This window comes from Pogoniulus pusillus, chromosome 14 (genome assembly GCF_015220805.1).
Source record: "Pogoniulus pusillus isolate bPogPus1 chromosome 14, bPogPus1.pri, whole genome shotgun sequence".
In the NCBI taxonomy this organism is placed as follows: Eukaryota; Metazoa; Chordata; class Aves; order Piciformes; family Lybiidae; genus Pogoniulus; species Pogoniulus pusillus.
Window position 1 is genome coordinate 27,869,341 of NC_087277.1, and position 19,759 is coordinate 27,889,099.

The 19,759-nt window shown below is 51.0% G+C and overlaps 1 protein-coding gene across 3 annotated transcripts in view; it reads left to right on the forward strand.

The window, feature by feature from the left end:
- Window positions 1–9,865, forward strand: part of TMEM67 (transmembrane protein 67) — a 46,824-nt gene extending 36,959 nt beyond the window's left edge. For 2 of the 3 annotated variants that reach the window (XM_064154690.1, XM_064154688.1), the window contains 6 exons: window positions 73–189; window positions 2,243–2,359; window positions 2,444–2,548; window positions 3,572–3,674; window positions 5,186–5,328; window positions 6,577–6,836. In XM_064154690.1, coding sequence (XP_064010760.1) covers window positions 73–189; window positions 2,243–2,359; window positions 2,444–2,548; window positions 3,572–3,674; window positions 5,186–5,328; window positions 6,577–6,657 — 666 coding nt within the window. In that variant the 3' untranslated portion in view covers window positions 6,658–6,836. Of the gene's footprint in view, window positions 1–72; window positions 190–2,242; window positions 2,360–2,443; window positions 2,549–3,571; window positions 3,675–5,185; window positions 5,329–6,576; window positions 6,837–8,162 lie in introns of those variants that run through there. The other variant, XM_064154689.1, reaches the window with a different exon arrangement.
- Window positions 9,866–19,759: the final 9,894 nt, after the last annotated feature.

Genomic DNA, 19,759 nt, shown 5'->3' on the forward strand with positions numbered 1-19,759 from the left:
AGAATTCTAAAGTTCAACCATAAAATGCTAATGTTTGATAAGAGGATTCTTCTCTTCCCCCATCTCTTTTAGATTTCAGTCTTCCTCTTGTCACACAGCTGTTTTGGCTATTATATCCATGGGCGCTCCGTGCACGGGCATGCAGATACCAACATGGAAGAAATGAATCTGAACCTAAAGAGGGAAGCAGTAAGTAAAAGGATCAATGCTGACACCTGCTTTAGTCATCTGTTTCAGTGAAAAACTCACACCTTTGCACTGTGGAGCAGGCTGCCCACAGAGGTTGTGCAGTCCCCTTGTCTGGAGACTTTCAAAACCCACCTGAAACCCTCTGTGACCTGCCCTAGGTGGTCCTGCTCTGTGTGACCTTCTTTAGGTGAAGCTGCTTTGGCAGGGGAGTTGGACTGGATGATCTGTGATTCTATAAGCTGAACACAGGTGAAGAGAGAATCTGACTTTGTGACAGCAGGGGTCAGGATTTCTTGTCCTGAGAGGATCTTGCCTGTAATTGAATCGAGAGTGCAGTGGAGTCAGATATTTAGGGCCGTTAAAATCTATGTGTATATGAAAGAGAGGAACTGAAAAGCTGTGACTTTTTTTTCCCAACCCCTGACATTCTATGATTCTGTGGTTTTTTCAGTCTGGAAAAGAGCAAACTGAGCGGGGGGGGATCCCATAAATGCTGATAAATACTTAAAGGGTGGGTGTCAGGAGGATGGGACCAGGGTTTTTTCAGTGGTGCCCAGTGACAGGACAAGGGGTGACTGACACAAACTGGAACATTAGAAGTTCTGTCTAAACACGTGGAGGAACTTCTTTAGTTTAAGGGTGATGGAGCACTGGAACAGGCTGCCCAGAAAAATGGTGGAGTCTCCATCTCTGGAGCCATTCAAAACGTGCCTGGATGTGTTCCTGTGTGACCTTCTTTAGGTGAAGCTGCTTTGGCAGGGGAGTTGGACTGGATGATCTGTGAATCTGTAATGAGCTGAACACAGGTGAACAGAGAATCTGACTTTGTGACAGCAGGGGTCAGGATTTCTTGTCCTGAGAGGATCTTGCCTATAGTTGAATCAAGAGTGCAGTGGAGTCAGATACTTAGAGCCATTACAATCTATGTGTTACCTGCCCCCCCACACACACCTTAAGAAAATCACCCAGACTAGACTCAGCCAAGCTGGAGATTAGAATGGAGCTTTATATTTACAGCTTAGCACAAGATACAAGCAGGTATTTACAATAGATACAGCTAGAGACAGAAAGAGACAAGTTAAAAAGGTAACACAGAAACACAATAGCCCTCCCAGAAACCTGAGTCCCCAGGAGGGGCTCTCAGCCACATTTCCACTTCCTTTCCACCCCTCTACCTTACCCCAGACTTTGCCTTATGTTCAAGGTGAGTTTGGAGAATCAGCATGGGGGGTCAGGAAGCAGAGGGATCAGTCACACAGACAGCAGGATAGAGAGAGAAGTGCAGGCAGCCAGAGCCAGAGAGCAACTCTGTTATCTGTGTTTATGTTCTTGTTTTTATACATCTCAGCAAGGCTGTGAGTGCATGTGATGGTTTGGGTGTTCCCTGCCCCCCCACACTTTAGAAATCACCCAGACTAGACTCAGCCAGCCCTGGAAATATGAATGCAGCTTATATTTACAGCTAACACAATATACAAGCAGATATTTACAGTATATACAGTTAGAGACAGAAATATACAAGGTAAAAGGTAATACAGAAACACAACAGCCCTCCCAGAAACCTGAGTCCCCAGGAGGGGCTCCCAACCACCCTTCCACCTTCTCCCTACCCCTCTCAACCTTACCCCAGTCCCAGGGAAGAACGAAGGTTGAGCCAGGGGGGTTAGGAAGCAAAGTGGATTAGAAAAGAAACAGAGGGTGAGGTTAGAAGAAAGATGCAGTTCCAAGCTTGCCAGCAGCAGAAGAGGAGTGGTTATCTAAGCTTTTATTTCTTGTTCTTATACATCTCAGCAAGCCTATGAGCAAATAGACATCAGCCTTGTTTTCCTTCCACAGCCTGTAATCTAGTTCTTCACACCAAAACATTCTAGCTAGCTTTAAACTAGCACAGTGCAGCAGGCATCATCATTGTTTCCTTTTCCTCTCACCAGAACATTCCAGCTATGCTCAAACTAGCACAATATGAAAGAGAGGAAGTGAAAAGATGTGATTGGGTTTTTTGTCTGTGGATGACATTAACGATGTTAACTTACAATTTGCTTTAATTGTGTAGGAAAACCTCTGCAGTCAGAGAGGTTTGCTGCCCAACACAGAGTGCCAGACGTTCCAGATCTCCCTGGCAAGAAGGATGCGGCTGCACTACGACAGGATCCATGAAACCCTGAGCAGAGTGAGTGAGAGATCTCTGTGGTCTCTAATTCTTATTTCAAATGTGGATGTTTTCCACTCAAGTCATGGTCATGTTGCCTTTCAGAAACGTGGTCCTGCTAGGCTGGTGGACTCCTCTGCAAGTACTTTTGAGCAGAGCACAAGAGCCTACAACACCATGAACAAGTTCCTCGGCTCTTTCATTGATCACGTGCGTATAGTAAAGTTACTCTAGAAGGGGAAAGGAAATGATAGTGAGGAAGGACTAAAAATATAGAGGACTAACACATAGGTACATAAAGGCTTGTTGACTTCTTGACAATCATAGAATCATAAAATGGCTAACACCTTGCTGTTGTTATCTCTGCTTTTTTGCCTAGTGTCAGCTTTGAAATGAGCATGAGATTAACTGATTGCTCACTTTCAGTGTGACTTATAGCCCATGGAAGCTCCTGTGGGTTGACCAAGGTGCAGATCAGTGCTCAATATGAATATTTGGCCATGGTATTGTCAGAGAGTGTGGTGACATATTTTTAACTGAGTGGAGAATCATAGAATGGCTCAGGTTGGAGGAGACCTCACAGATCGTCTACTCCAACCTCCCCACCACGGGCAGGGACACCTTTTAACTAGACTCAGCTGCTCAAGGCCTCATCCAACCTGGCCTTGAACATCCCAAGGCAGGAGCCATCCACAACCTCTCTGGGCAGTGTGTTCCAGAGTCTTACCATCCTCATACTGAAGAACTACTTCCTAAGATCCAGTCTAACTCTGCTCTCCCTCAGCTATAAACTATTCCCCCTTGTCCTGTCTCCAGACATCCTTAGGAAAAGGTTCTCTGCAGCTTCCCTGTAGGATCCCTTCAAGTGTTGGATGACAACTCTAAGGTGCCCCCAGAATCTTCTCTTCTCCAGGCTGAACAACTCCAGCTCCCTCAGCCTATTCTCACAGCAGAGGTGCTGCAGCCCTTGAATCATCTTTGTGGCCCTGCTCTGGACTCCCTCCAATAGCAGCTTCATTAAAAGCAGTCAGATTGAAGTGCAGCTCTGCACTGCAGCCTGCCCTTAGAAATGGCAAATCCTTTTCTCTTATGCCCTTTATTTCTGTCTTGGAACAGACCAGTGGGTTGTATTTCTCATTCTTAAAGGTCTAAGTAGCTGCACTTCACTTTGTAACAAGCATTTTCTCTTTGAAACCATAAACCAAGGAGTCTTATTTTTGCCTTTCCTTTTAGGTTCACAAAGAAATGGATTACATTGTAAAAGATAAGTTGCTGCTGGAACGGATTCTTGGCATGGAGTTAATGGAACCCCTGGAGAAGAGTATATTTTACAATGGTAAAAAGATTTGTGACTTGCTCTTTCTGCTGTTATGTAGGTTTCTGTGTAGATGTCTTTCCCAGGGCTTACAGTCTAAACTGGGCTTTGTAGCAGGAGGGAGGTCATTAAATGAATGCTGCTGAGGGAAGTATTTAAGAGAAGATTTTCACATTAAAGAAATGCTGTTCAGAGCATGAAGTGCTCCTCTGACTTGCTATATAGACCCAATATCCCCTTCATAAAAGGAAAGAAGAGGCACAATATTTAATCAGCTCCATGCTGTTTTTTTAAATAGAGAACCAAATTTCCTGTGAAACAACACACCCAGGGAGGAGGCAGCCACGAGCTCCCTAAGCAGCCTGTTCCACAGTCTCACCACTATTATACTAAAGAACTTCTTCCTAAGCTCCAATGTCACCCTACTCTCTTTCAGCATCAAACTATTCCCCCTTGTCCTGTCCCTAGACACCCTTAGGAAAAGTCCCTCTGCAGCCTTCCTGGAGGATCCCTTCAGGTGTTGGAAGGCAGCTCTAAAGTCTTCCTAGTGTCTTCTCCAGGCTGAACAACCCCAGCTCCCTCAGCCTATCCTCACAGCAGAGGTGCTTCAGCCCTTGGATCAACCTTGTGGCTTCCTCTGGACTCCCTCCAACAGCTCTGTGTCCTTCTGCTAGGGACACCAGAATTGGAGGCAGTATTGGAGGTGAGGGCTCAGCAGAGCAGACTAAAGGGGCAGAATGTCCTCTTGTTCTTAGAATCATAGAACCAACCAGGTTGGAAGAGACCTCCAAGCTCAGACAGCCCAACCTAGCACCCAGCCCTGTCCAATCAACCAGACCATGGCACTAAGTGCCCCATCCAGGCTTTTCTTGAACACCTCCAGGGGCAGCAACTCCAGCACCTCCCTGGCAGCCCATTCCAATGCCAATCACTCTCTCTGCCAACAACTTCCTCCTAACATCCAGCCTATAAATCCCCCTGGCACAACTTGAGACTGTGTCCCCTTGTTCTGTTGCTGGTTGCCTGGCAGAACAGCCCAACCCCACCTGGCTACAGCCTCTCTTCAGGTAGTTGCAGACAGCTATGAGCTCTGCTCTGAGCCTCCTCTTCTGCAGGCTGCACACCCCCAGCTCCCTCAGACTCTCCTCACAGGGCTGTGTTCCAGGCCCCTCACCGGCTTCATTACCCTTGTCTGGATACCTTCCAGTATCTCAACATCATCTTGTTCAAATCAGCCTTGTTAAAACAGTCTGATGGAGATTTCAGGAGTGAACAAAGCTGCCTGTGGCAGGAGGACTTTGTCTGTAGTGTTCTGTCAGTATTGAGCCATTGTCAAGCTGAAAAGATTTGAGCTCTATAGTTCAAATCAAGTGAATAACATCAGCAGCTCTTCTGTTGCCATAGCGTGCCTCAAATGTGTCTTGCTCAGACTTCCCTCTTTCTTTGGAGCTTTCTCAGCATGGGCTGCTGAACTCCACAAACCTGCACTTCACAGAAATAACCACTTCTCAACCCTGGTTTTCTCCCTGCAGATGAAGGACAGTCTTTCAGTGATGTTCTCTACTATGGCAACGAGAGCACACTGCTCATCTTCGATATCCTCTTTTTCTCCGTGGTGGATCTGGCTTCCCAGAGTTTTGTGCTGGCAGCTATAGTAACCTACTTGCAGCAAGAGGTAAACTTCAACTCAACAACAAAGTCATATTTTTAAAGATGGCATTGGGGAAAAGTTGATGTAATAGTTTTCTAGTTTATATGGATACAGTTCTGGTGCTCCCAGACGTGTTGCTGATGGAGCATGTCCAGAGGAGGCCACAAAGATGATCAGAGAGATGGAGAACCTCCCCTATGGGGACAGGCTGAGAGAGTTGGAGAAGAGAAGGCTCCAGGGAGATCTCAGAGCAGCCCTCTAGTGCCTGAAGGGGCCTACAATAAAGACAGGAAGGGACTTTTCACAAGAGCTTGGAGTGATAAGGTGAGAGGGAATGGATTGAAGCTTGAGGAGAGGAGATTTAGGCTGGAGATTAGGAAGAAATTCTTCCCAGTGAGGGTGGTGAGACACTGGAACAGGTTGATCAGGGAGGTCATGGATGCCTTGTTCCTGAAGGTGTTCAAGGACAGGTTGGATGATGCCTTGACCAACCTACTCTAGTGGGAGGTGGCAGGGAGGTGGGAACTGGATGATCTTGAAGGTTTGTTCCAACATACAGAAGCCTGTGTTGAGACATACTTAATGCCCAAGGAAAAAGTTTGAACTAGATGATCTTGAAGGTGTCTTCCAATCCAAATCGTTCTCTGAATCTATGACTAGAGCAGTAACTTAGCCCTATAGAATCATAGAATCAGTCAGGGTTGGAAGGGACCACAAGGAGCAGCCAGTTCCAACCCCCCTGCCGTGCCCAGGGACACCCTACCCTACATCAGGCTGCCCCTAGCCTCAGACAGCCTGGCCTTAAACACCTCCAGGCATGGGGCCTCAACCACCTCCCTGGGCAACCCATTCCAGCCTCTCACCACTCTCATGCTCAACAACTTCCTCCTCACCTCCAGCCTCACTCTCCCCACCTCCAGCTTTGCTCCATTCCTCCTACTCCTGTTACTACCTGATGTGGAGGCAGGTTATACTGAGAGGTTATAAACCAGTTTTTAGCTATTGCTTTGTTATCAAATAGGCTTGAGAGAGACTCATTCTCACATGCCAGTCATGAATAAAGAAGCTGCAGAACCCACAAGTACCTGTTTAAACTAATCACACATCATTATGTTATACTACAGGGGTAGTATGGAAAAGGTTGCCACAATTTTCAGGGGAGTTAAGCACCTGATTCACTCTTTCTTTATGACTGAAAGCTACTCTGAAGTCACCTTTTTACTGCTTAACTATTTCTTTGTTCATTCCTTTGTTTCCCCAACATCTTCTCAGGTGTTCAGGTTTATTCGTAACACACTTGGGCAGAAGAATTTGGCATCCAAAACCTTAGTGGACCAAAGATTTCTCATTTAAGAAGATGAAAAAGTAATGTTGTGGAGTTAATCATGGAAATGATGCCCATGATCACAGAACCACAGAATGCATCTGGTTGGAAGATACCTTCAAGATCACCCAGTCCAGCATCTCTGACCAGCAGATCAGTTGTAGTGCCCTTTTCAAGAAGTGCATTTTAAATGTGTCATTTTTTGTTACCCTGTGCTGTTCAGCTTTCTTTTTGTGTGTTTCCAAATCCCTCTTTAGTTTGTGAGCACTAACTCATAGATCTTTAAAGGGAAAATATGACATGTTGCTTATGACTTGAGTGTAGCCCTGAAATAAGAGATTTGGGAGTGCTGGTTGCTGGGCAGCTCCCCAGGAGCCAGCCCTGCCCTCATGCAGCCCAGAAGGCAGCTGTGTGCTGGGTTGCACACAGAGGAGTGTGGGCAGAAGGGCAAGAGAGGGGATTCTGCCCCTTGACTCTGCTCTGCTCAGACCTCACCTCCAGTCCTGCCTCCAGTTCTGGTGTCCTCAGCATAAGGACACAGAGCTGCTGGAGTGAGTCCAGAGGAAGCCACAAAGACAATGCAAGGGCTGGAGCACCTCTGCTGTGAGGATAGGCTGAGGGAGCTGGGAGTGTTCAGCCTGGAGAAGAGTCTGAGGGTACCTTAGAGCTGCCTTCCAATAGCTGAAAGGATCCTCCAGGAAGGCTGCAGAGAGACTTTTCCTAAGGGTGTCTAGAGACAGGACAAGGGGAATGGTGCACTGGACCCTTCACCAGCCTCGTTGCCCTTCCTCAATGTCCTTCCTATAGTGAGGGGTCCAGAACTGAACACAGCAATTGAGGTTTGGCCTCACCAGTGCTGAGTCTGGGCGGATGATCACCTCCCTGTTCCTGCTGGCCACACTGGTGCCAGTGTAAGACAGTGTGACAGAGCAGGGGGGATGGTTATAGGTATGTGGGGGATGATCACCTCCCTGTTCCTGCTGGCCACACTGGTGCCAGTGTAAGACAGTGTGACAGAGCAGGGGGGATGGTTATAGGTATGTGGGGGATGATCACCTCCCTGTTCCTGCTGGCCACACTGGTCCCACTGTAAGACTGTGACAGAGCAGAGGGGATGGTTACAGGTGTGTGGGGGTTGTTCCTGATCTTCTGCCATCTGATGATGGTCAGGGAAACAGAAATTCTTCTGTGCTGTCCCACACAAGTGAAACAGAGGCAGACATTGTAGAAGTGCTTTCACAGGTGCCTTTATACATTTCATGTGCCCCTCTCTCTCTGTTTTGTTGCTTTGTTGTCTTTAGATACCACACAGAGACCACACTTGTTTGTTTTGGGTATTTAGGCAAGTTAATAATGATTCAAGTGCCACCTCTTTGATGTTAAGGGAGACTGTGAGCAAGGCCTTCTAAACACCTTCATGTGAGATGCCTACCTCTCTTTTCTATCTCTGGGAAGTCTCCCTACCTTTGTTAAATGATATTTTGGGTTTCTTCAGTAAATGGTTAAACATTAATAGTGTTTGCTCTTTTTAGAGCTGTTCCTTGTCTTCAGGTGATTCAAGAAGGGACTTTCACCAGCAGCAACACCATAAATGGTGGTGGGGGTTAGCATGCTGATTCCAAACCAGGGACTGAGGATGTGATCAGTTGCACCTAGCAAACTTCCAGTGCAGGCATGCTTGTCTGAGGTGAAGAAGCACTGGACTTCAGGTGTTTCTTGGCTTCAGAAAGAGGAATATGTTCTCCTGTCGATACTACATCATGCCATGATTGTAAATTTCAAGGGACATGGACATAAATCTCAGGGCCATTGTTGCTCCAATGCACTCGGTTTTGGTGTTGCTGGGTAGCTTGCCAGCCCTGTGCAGTTGCTGTTAAATGCTGGAATGTGTCTGCTAGTAAGGCTGTGAGAAGGCAGAGGAGCAAGGAGCTGCTTTTCAGTGGGACATCCATCTGTTGGTGTGCATTTTTGCATGGGAACTCCCATGCCATGCTTTTCCTTGCTTTTGTCTGCATGTGTGCGGTCCTCTGCTGGCCAAGACTGTCCCTCGAGAAAGGTGTGAGCACAACACTCCAGCAGAGTGAAATGTCCACTAGAAATGAAGTTAAGGTTGTTGCCTTTGTAGTCAGTGTAGTCATTCAAGTGTCCCTTAGATCCTGGATCTGCTAAAACAGCCAACATTTGCATTTCCACTGAGTACCGTGACTGTATAACTTCATTAGTTGGGGGCTGTCTGTGATACTCCTTGTCACTGATCTACTGAGTGCCAAAGCTGTGAGCTAGGCTAATGAGACAGCTGAAACATAGTCTGCAGTAGGACATCTGCAAGGCCAAGGTAGGCTCACATGATGTCCATGTATTTCTTTGGCCACTATCTCTGCTTAGCTTAACTTAACCCAGCTGTCCAGATCTCACCAGTCCTGCTGAAATGTCACTGTACCAGGGGAAATGTCCTTCTCAGCCGACCACATTTCTTCAGGGTGACTAAAGGAGTGTAGATGGTTGCTGTGGTCTGTGAGTGAGCAAGTAGGACCCTCATGAATTGCTCTCATTCAGGTCTTGTCTTTCCAGCAGTGGGACTGTGCATCATTGGCTGTGATCACAGGCACAAGGTGTGAATTGTGATGTGCTTACAGTTGTAGGGTTGTTCTGGGAGACAGAGGGATGCTACCTGCAGTCAGAATGACTGAAATGTAGTAACCAGACTGGGTTAAAGCAGGGCATGGCTGCCAGCAGAATGCAGGTGTGATTGTGTCATCTGCCAGCATGGTGTGAGCAGAAATGGAGGTGTTTGAGCATGTGGGCTCTCACACTCTACCCTGCTATCAGTACTTTTGCTAACCAGTTACATCTTCCCATACCAAAATCATGCTCTGAGTTTGCTTTAGATATGCCTTTAATTATCTGCTGCTCAGAAGGGCATGTGACAGCTCTAATGGCCTTGCAGTCTGCAAGAAGCATTGCTGGAGGCAGCTCTTGTTGCACAGAGATGGTAAATTCCTCTAAAACTCTCCTGTCAACACAGTTCAGACCCTTGGCTCCCTCTCTCACACTCTGCTCTGCTGTGCTTTGTTTTTCCAGGTCATTTGTCTGAAATGTTAATTACAGGTAGTACAGTGATGGGGATAGTTCAAGTTTCTACATGTTTCATTTAATCACCTCAATCAGTCACTCAAATCAATCCATTTCATAATTTCAGACTCTCAGATCTGTCCCTCTCAGCAATAAAAAATATTTTCAAGTATTGGAAAAGTTTCTCTTTTGTTTACTTGGTAAAATCAGTTGACCCAAGCCTGCAGCAGGCTTTCCCTTCCATAGAATCAGGGAAGGGTTTGGGGTGGCAGGGACCTCCAAAGGTCACCCAGTCCAACCCCCCTGCAGTCAGCAGGGACATCCTCCACTAGTTCAGGTAGCCTGCCCAGAGCCTTGTGCAGCTGTGTCCAGCAGTGACAGGGAGGGGATTGTCCCCTTGTGCTCAGCTCAGAAAGAAAGAGACTCTGGGTGCCCAGTTTGCACAGGCAGCTGCAGCTCTCGTTCCTGGCTGCTGCCCAGCTGACTGCGGGGCTTTTCTGGGTGCCACTCTGCCTTGGCACTTGCAGAGAGCCCAGCAATATGCTCTCTGGAAGGCCAAGCAGTGAATTCCTTTGAAGGCTGGCGCCACTGTGCTGAGTCCCCAGGGATTTTTAAGCACAGTGATGTGAGAGAGCTGGATCTGAGACCTGTAGATCAGGACCATCTGTCTGGCACTGCTGCCTGCCTGACGTGCAGCTGTGACACCCCTGTGGGCTGGTGTCATGGAGGGTTGGCTGCTCTCAGCAGGGAAGTTTTGCTTCCTCACATCAAGCACTGCACCAAACCCACAGTTCCTCAGCCTCTTCTTGCTGTTCAGAGCTAGCACTGCTCTCCAGGGGCCTGCCTCTGACTGCCTGAGTGAATGCAGAGCCGTGCTTTGGTGACACACTGCTTGGAAATGGCAATAATCATTGCCCCCACTCACCAGAAGCCAAGCCAGAGGAGGCTGTGATGTAATGGAGCATCTCCTGGTGGTGCCACTTGGTGCTCTTGGCTCCTCTGACCCAGCCCTTCCACATCTCCATCACTGAGCATCGAGAGCAACCCTTTAGCAGCCATTACCAGGGAGTCTGTGGACTCTCACGGACACAATTCAGTAGCAGATGCATTTAATTGTGTCTAGATGGAAGAACAGAAAGGAGCTGATCCTCTCTGGGGAATGCCTTTTGTTTCCTGAGGCTTTTAGCTTTCTCAGCTTTCTCTCCAGCACTGCCTGCTTCTAGCTGCTCAAACTGGGAGAGCTGGAAATGGGTCCAGCAGCTGAAAGCAGCAGTGAATTTGGGAAGCATTAAGCCCCCACACCAGCAGTCATAAAAGCTGTACTGGAAAGAGCAGCTGCCACCAGAGGAGCTGGATGTCTCCTTGGTCTGTGCCTCTGCATGTGGCAGAGTGCCAAGTCCTGGCTCCTCTTCACAGCCTTGGTCACTCTCAGCTCAGGGAGGTGTGACAGGAGTTTGCAAGGAGATACCTGCCGGGGTGCTGGCTCAGAAACACCCCAGACAGAAAACAGCTTACAGCTGGGAACAAGCTCTGGGCACTGGCACTGCACAGCCATGCTGAGATGGATCTAAATGGGCAGGCAGGTAGGGGACTTGCTGGTAAGCAAGAAGCCCTCATAGGGTTTGCTGCCCTGCAGGGCCACGACGATGCCTGCAGCTCCAGGTGAGCAGAGGAAGACATGGAAGAGCCACACCTGAGAAATGGTGCCCAGGGAAGTGGAGCCCACACTGGACTAGGGGCATTGGAATCAGGTCCAGCAGCTCTCTTGGCTGCTTTTTGTGGCACACAGGAATTGCAAGGAACTGTGCATCCCTTCTCTGCAGCCCCTCTGCTGTGAGGAGAGCCTGCACTGAAAGTGAGTGCTGAATGCATGGTGCCACCACACAGCCTGCTGCCCCAAGGGGAGTGCTGAATGCATGGTGCCACCCCACAGCCTGCTGCCCAAAGGGGAGTGCTGAATGAATGGTGCCACCACACAGCCTGCTGCCCCAAGGGGAGTGCTGAATGCATGGTGCCACCACACAGCCTGCTGCCCAAAGGGGAGTGCTGAACAGAATCACAGAATCAGCTAGATTGGAAGAGACCTCCAAGCTCATCCAGCCCAACCTAGCACCCAGCCCTAGCCAGTCAACCAGACCATGGCACTAAGTGCCTCAGCCAGGCTTTGCTTCAACACCTCCAGGGACAGTGACTCCACCACCTCCCTGGGCAGCCCATTCCAATGCCAATCACTCTCTCTGCCAACAACTTCCTCCTAACATCCAGACAAGACCTCCCCTCGCACAACTTGAGACTGTGTCCCCTTGTTCTGTTGCTGGTTGCCTGGCAGAAGAGCCCAACCCCACCTGGCTACAGCCTCCCTTCAGGTAGTTGTAGACAGCAATGAGCTCTGCCCTGAGCCTCCTCTTCTGCAGGCTGCACACCCCCAGCTCCCTCAGCCTCTCCTCATAGGGTTTGTGTTCCAGGCCCCTCACCAGCTTTGTTGCCCTTCTCTGGACACCTTCCAGCACCTCAACATCTCTCTTGAATTGAGGGGCCCAGAACTGGACACAGCACTCAAGGTGTGGCCTGAGCAGTGCTGAGTCCAGGGGCAGAAGAACCTCCCTTGTCCTGCTGGCCACACTGTTCCTGAGCCAGCCCAGGATGCCATTGGCTCTCTTGGCCACCTGGGCACACTGCTGCCTCATCTTCAGCTACTCTCTACCAGCAACCCCAGGTCCCTTTCCTTCTGGCTGCTCTCAGCCACTCTGTCCCCAGCCTGTAGTGCTGCTTGGGGTTGTTGTGGCCAAAGTGCAGAACCCTGCACTTGGCCTTGTTCAATCTCATCCCATTGACCTCTGCCCACCCATCCAGCCTGGCCAGGTCCCTCTGCAGGGCTCTCCTACCCTCCTACAGCTTCACAGCTGCTCCTAGCTTGGTGTCATCTACAAACCTACTGATGCAGGACTCAATCCGCTGGTCCAGATCATCAATAAAGATGTTGAACAGGACTGGGCCCAGCACTGATTGGACTTGATGATCTATGGTTGGACTTGATGATCTATGAGGTGTCTTCCAACCTTGATGATACTGTGATACTGTGATCCTTGGGGCACACCACTAGTGACAGCTGCCAGCTGGATTTTGGCACCATTCACCACCACTCTCTAGACCTGGCCCTGCAGCCAGTTCTTGACCCATGTCAGAGTGAACCTGCCCAAGCCATGAGCTGCCAGCTTGGCCAGGAGCTGCTTGTGGCAGACAGTGTCAAAGGCTTTGTTGCAGTCCAGGCAGACTCCATCCACAGCCTGCCCCACACTCACCAGGGAGGTAACCTGATCGTAACAGGAGCTCAGGTTGGTCAGGCAGGACCTACCCTTCCTAAAGCCATGCATGGTGTCACCACACACCTCCCTGCCTGCCGTGCCTTGGGCTGGCACGGGGGTAAGGGAGGAAGGCAGTGCAGCAGGGCCACTCAGCCCAAGATCACAGTATCACAGTATCATCAGGGTTGGAAGAGACCTCACAGATCATCAAGTCCAACCCTTTAGCACAGAGCTCAAGGCCAGACCATGGCACCAAGTGCCACGTCCAGTCCTGCCTTGAACAGCTCCAGGGATGGCGACTCCACCACCTCCCCGGGCAGCCCATTCCAGTGTCCAATGACTCTCTCAGGGAAGAACTTTCTCCTCACCTCCAGCCTAAATCTCCCCTGGCACAGCCTGAGGCTGTGTCCTCTTGTTCTGGTGCTGGCCACCTGAGAGAAGAGAGCAACCTCCTCCTGGCCACAACCTCCCCTCAGGTAGCTGTAGACAGCAATAAGGTCTCCCCTGAGCCTCCTCTTCTCCAGGCTAACCAATCCCAGCTCCCTCAGCCTCTCCTCGTAGGGCTGTGCTCAAGGCCTCTCCCCAGCCTCGTTGCCCTTCTCTGGACACGCTCAAGCATCTCAGTGTCCCTCCTGAACTGGGGGGCCCAGAACTGAACACAGCACTCAAGGTGTGGTCTAACCAGTGCAGAGTCCAGGGGCAGAATGACCTCCCTGCTCCTGCTGGCCACACCATTCCTGATGCAGGCCAGGATGCCACTGGCTCTCTTGGCCACCTGGGCACACTGCTGGCTCATGTTCAGGTGGGTATCAATCAGCACCCCCAGATCCCTCTCTGTCTGGCTGCTCTCAGCCACTCTGACCCCAGCCTGTATCTCTGCATGGGGTTGTTGTGGCCAAAGTGCAGCACCCTGCACTGGGAGCTATTGAACCCCATCCCATTGACTCCCTTTGTTTGCAGACCGTGCCCCAGTCACCAGACCCAAGCCTTTTTCCCAGCATTACTGGCACCTCTTGAGGAAGGTGTGCAGGAGTTGCCACCCCCAGGCTCTTTCCTGTGCCAGCAAGGCTCAGCACCCTGTCACTCACCACACATGGCTGGAACCTGCCCGTCTGGTTTGCAGAGACCAGACTCTCTGGCACTCCTGTGTGAGCTCTGGGCTTCCTCCTGCTTGTGTGGCCACACTCCTGGCTACCTGTGAGTGCCCAGCCAAGGCAGCTTGATGTGCTTCCTCAGGGAGCCCTGGGGCCTCTGCAGTCACCCCCAGAGTGAATGAGGGACCTTTGGTGAGCCACCAAACCTCCCACTTCATAAGCAATCACGAAATCACAGAATGGTTTGGGTGTGAGAGCCCCTTCAAAGAACACCATGTCCATGCCCAACACCACAGGGTCCCACATGCAGGGACACCTTCCCTTAGCTTGGGTTGCTCAAAGCTGGCCACACTTCTCCTGATGCACCCCAGGATGCCCTTGGCTCTCTTGGTCACAAGGGCACAGTGCTGGCCCATGCAGAGCTTGCTGCCCCAGTGGTCACTTTTAAATGGCCACTGCAGTGCAACCTCTGCTGCCATTGCACAGAGTTCAGCCTCTCACCTTCTTGCACACACACAGCAGACACAGATCCTACTACAACTGAAGAAACAAGCCCTTCCCACCGTCTCCCTTCCAAGTAAGATGCCAGAACAGCAACTGCTGTCACTTGGAAGCTGAGTCATTTGGTGCAACTCGTTTCTGGTACTGCTGAAGCACTGCAGCTCCACTGACATGAGTCAGTGCATTAGGCCAAATACTCTCCGTGCTGTAAGCAATCACACAACTGCCCCAAAGCTCAGCCCCCACCCAAAGCCTGGTGATGCTGCAGCTCTCGGTCTGCCCTCTAGCCAAGGATTGATTTTAGCTCAAGGGCAGGGGGAATCTCCCTGTTTGCTTTGGCCAGGGACGCTTGGTGCCTGCAAAAGCAAAAAAAGCCACCAAGCAAGCAGCTGCTGAAACCTCCCCAGTGGCTTGTTCCTCCTTCCTGCCTCCTAGGACAGGCTCTTGCACAGTTTGCTCCCCAATTATTTCTTGTTAGGGCTAATTTGTGAGCAGGGAGCTCTGTTACCAGGTGCATCCCTCCCTGGGGTTACAGACGCCCAGCAAAGGCTGTGCCCGAGCCAAACCTGCAGCAGAGATGTTTTAAACAGCCTCTCTCTTGTTTGCTCAGCTCCAGAGTGCTGTTGACTTAAGAATATTGTCTTGCCAGTGACCTGTTAGAAAAGTCTGAACTACTTTTGTAACCTGGAGAGAAAAAGGTGCTGCTGAGCACAGCCTGCTCCTGGCAGCTACCCGTGCCAGCTAACCCTGCTGCAAGGCTGCCCCAGCCAAATGGGAGGGCTCCGGGGAAGCACAAAGCGTGGCCGGCAGGGCAAAGGAGGTGATTCTGCTGCTCTGCTCTGTCCTGCCGAGACCTCACCTGCAGGGCTCTGCCCAGCTCTGGGGTGCCCCATGCAAGAGAGACACAGACCGGCTGGAGCAGGACCAGAGCAGGCCACCAAGGGTTGGACTTGATGATCTGTGAGGTCTCTTCCAAGCTTGGTGATACAGTGATGCCAGGACTGAAAGGCTGGAGCACCTCTGTTATGGACCTTAGGAAGAAGTTCTACACAGCAAGAGTGATTGCCCATTGGAACCAGCTGCTTGGGGAGGTCGTAGAGTCACTCTCCCTGGAGGTGTTTGAGACAAGGTTGGGTGAGGCACTTAGTGCCATGGTTTAGTTAATTAAAAGGGTTAAATGATAGGTTGGACTCAATCCTAGAGGTGTTTTCCAACCTGGTTGAGTCTGTGTGATTCTGTGTGTGTGAGGACAGGATGGGAGAGTTGGGGCTGTTCAGCCTGGAGACCTTAAAGAGAGGTTCTTCTGCCCCTGGACTCAGCACTGCTCAGGCCACCCCTTGAGTGCTGTGTCCAGTTCTGGGCCCCTCAATTCAAGAGAGATGTTGAGGTGCTGAAAGGTGTCCAGAGAAGGGCAACAAAGCTGTTGAGGGGCCTGGAGCAGAGCCCTGTGAGGAGAGGCTGAGGGAGCTGGGGGTGTGCAGCCTGCAGAAGAGGAGGCTCAGGGCAGAGCTCATTGCTGTCTGCAGCTGCCTGCAGGGAGGCTGTAGCCAGGTGGGGTTGGTCTCTTCTGCCAGGCAACCAGCAACAGAACAAGGGGACACAGTCTCAAGTTGTGCCAGGGGAGGTCTAGGCTGGATGTGAGGAGGAAGTTGTTGTCAGAGAGAGTGATTGGCATTGGAATGGGCTGCCCAGGGAGGTGGTGGAGTTGCTGTGCCTGGAGGTGTTGAAGCAAAGCCTGGCTGAGGCACTTAGTGCCATGGTCTGGTTGACTGGCTAGGGCTGGGTGCTAGGTTGGCCTGGATGAGCTTGGAGGTGTCTTCCAACCTGGTTGATTCTATGATTCTATGATTTCAGTATCTGCAGGGGCCCTAGAGGAAGGCATCAGCATGAAGATCACAGGCCAGAAAGCTTTGCTGTGATAATTTACCTCACACAGTGCCACTGCAGCACAGAGCTGGGGACACTCACTGAGAATGGTGGCTGAAAATCTCCAAGCTCCCCAGTGCTTTGCAAAATCTCCTAGCACCTTTTTGCCACCTGATGTCCACTGGAAATCCCTGGCCCCAGCCTACCCTTGCAGAGGGACAAGCTGTGGCCCAAACACTGCCTCACCAGCCAGCAGTGATCCCAGCGCTGCCAGAGGGGCTTTGGTGCTGAGGCTTCTTCAAAGTGCCACCTCCTCTGACCAACTCATATCTGACTCAGCCACTGCTGGCTGCTGAGGGGATGATTTCCAGGCAGGAAGCACAAAATGTGTCCTGAAGTGGCTTCAAAGCAATGTGCCTGGAATAGGATCTCAAGGAGAAAGGTAAGTGGGAAAGGTTGCAGGGAGAGAAATCTGTGTGGTCAGAGCCCTGGAGACTCTTCTGGGTGCTGCTGGGGGTGGTGGGATGGGCACTCTGCCTTGGCATCTCAGATGTGGTCTAGTCATCTTTAGGGAGGAGCAGGCATGGACTGGATGATCTTGAGAGCTTCCTTCTAACCCCTAACGTTCTACAGGAAGGCTGCAGAGGGACTGTTCATAGAATCAAGCAGGTTGGAAGAGAGCTCCAAGCTCAGCCAGCCCAACCTAGCACCCAGCCCTAGCCAATCAACCAGACCATGGCACTAAGTGCCCCAGCCAGGCTTGGCTTCAACACCTCCAGCCACAGCAACTCCACCACCTCCCTGGGCAGCCCATTCCAATGCCAATCACTCTCTCTGGAAACAACTTCCTCCTAACATCCAGCCTAGACCTCCCCTGGCACAACTTGAGACTGTGTCCCCTTGTTCTGTTGCTGGTTGCCAGGCAGCAGAGACCAACCCCACCTGGCTGCAGCCTCCCTTCAGGCAGTTCATGAGGGTGTCTAGAGAGCCAGGCCAAGGGGAAATGGTTTGAGGCTGAGGGAGAGCAGGGTTAGACTGGAGCTGAGGAAGAAGTTCTTCACTATGAGGGTGGTGAGACTCTGGAATAAGCTGTGTATCAGGAGAGAGGCAGGAGCTGACTTTGCTGTCTCTCCAACCCCCAAGTGCTGACTGACCTTCCACAGCAGTCCCATGCCAACTCCCATTTGGATTCCTTCCCACCAGCATAGCTCACACCACAGCAGTTCAGAGCCTGTCGAGCTGGGTTATGGGTTGGACTTGGTGATCCTGAGAGTCTTTTCCAACCTGGCTGTGATTCTGTGATTGTGTGATTACAAAAACATACCAAACACTGCAAAACACCAGGTTAGAAACCTTCCCCCTGCCAAGAAGTGACCTTAAATATTTGCTATTCTACATGTTACCGTGAATTTGGTTATGTTTATTTGCTTCAGCTCCCTCCACGCTGTGCCTTTGGCATGTTTTATTCTTGTGCCTGCCTGGAACTCCACTTCGTGCTGGTCCTGCTCTCCATGCCAAGGCAGGAGGTTAAAGGGACAGCAGAGCAGAAGTCTAATCAAACCCAGCCTCCCTGTAACGACCTCAATTTCATGTTGGCTTTGTAAGGTCATGAGTTGGAGGGCAGAAGGGCTCTGCAGCAGGACCTTGACCGCCTGGACAGATGGGCAGAGTCCAAGGGGATGGTGTTCAATAGCTCCAAGTGCAGGGTGCTGCACTTTGGCCACAGCAACCCCATGCAGAGATACAGGCTGGGGTCGGAGTGGCTGAGAGCAGCCAGACAGAGAGGGATCTGGGGGTGCTGATTGATACCCACCTGAACATGAGCCAGCAGTGTGCCCAGGTGGCCAAGAGAGCCAGTGGCATCCTGGCCTGCATCAGGAATGGTGTGGCCAGCAGGAGCAGGGAGGTCATTCTGCCCCTGGACTCTGCACTGGTTAGACCACACCTTGAGTCCTGTGTTCAGTTCTGGGCCCCCCAGTTTAGGAGGGACATTGAGATGCTTGAGCATGTCCAGAGAAGGGCAACGAGGCTGGGGAGAGGCCTTGAGCACAGCCCTACGAGGAGAGGCTGAGGGAGCTGGGATTGGTTAGCCTGGAGAAGAGGAGGCTCAGGGGAGACCTTATTGCTGTCTACAGCTACCTGAGGGGAGGTTGTGGCCAGGGGGAGGTTGCTCTCTTCTCTCAGGTGGCCAGCACCAGAACGAGAGGACACAGCCTCAGGCTGTGCCAGGGGAGATTTAGGCTGGAGGTGAGGAGAAAGTTCTTCCCTGAGAGAGTCATTGGACACTGGAATGGGCTGCCCGGGGAGGTGGTGGAGTCGCCGTCCCTGGAGCTGTTCAAGGCAGGACTGGACGTGGCACTTGGTGCCATGGTCTGGCCTTGAGCTCTGTGCTAAAGGGTTGGACTTGATGATCTGTGAGGTCTCTTCCAACCCTGATGATACTGTGATACTGTGATACAATAACCTGATTAGAGCTGATATAAGCTAATTAAAGCTGATAGATGGTTTTGTTCCATGTGTGTGTTATGTGTATGGAACAACAGGCAGATCACTCTGGGGCCATCAGGTTCTTGCCACTGCCATCTGCAGCTTCTGAGATCTACTCAAATTGAGGCAAAACAGACAAGCATTACCATCTCCCAGTTAATTCAGATCAGTTATGGCCAGAAGAGGCTTGGAGGTGCTGGTTGCTGAGCAGCTCCCCAGGAGCCAGCAGTGCCCTCATGCAGCCCAGCAGGCAGCTGTGTGCTGGCTGCAGCCAGAGGAGTGTGGGCAGCAGAGCAAGAGAGGGGATTCTGCCCCTTGACCCAGCTCTGCTGACACCTCACCTCCAATGCCATGCCCAATTCTTGTGTCTCCAGCAGAAGAAGGACACAGAGCTGCTGGAGTGAGTCCAGAGGAGTGCCACAAAGATGATCCAAGGGCTGGAGCACCTCTGCTGTGAGGACAGGCTGAGGGAGCTGGGGGTGTTCAGCCTGGAGAAGACTCCAGGGGGACCTTAGAGCTGCCTTCCAATAGCCAACGGGATCCTCCAGGAAGGCTGCAGAGGAACCTTTCCTAAGGGTGTCTAGGGACAGGACAAGGGGAAAAGGTTTGAAGCTGAGGGAGAGCAGGGCTAGACTGGATCTCAGGAAGTTCTACAGTCTGAGGGTGGTGAGACTGGAATAGGTTACCCAGGGAGGTTGTGGATACTCACTCCCTGGAGGTATTTAAGTCCATATTACATGAGACCTTGGGCAAGCAAGTCCAGTTGAGAGGGTCCCTGGCCATGGCAGGGGTGTTGGAGTAGATGC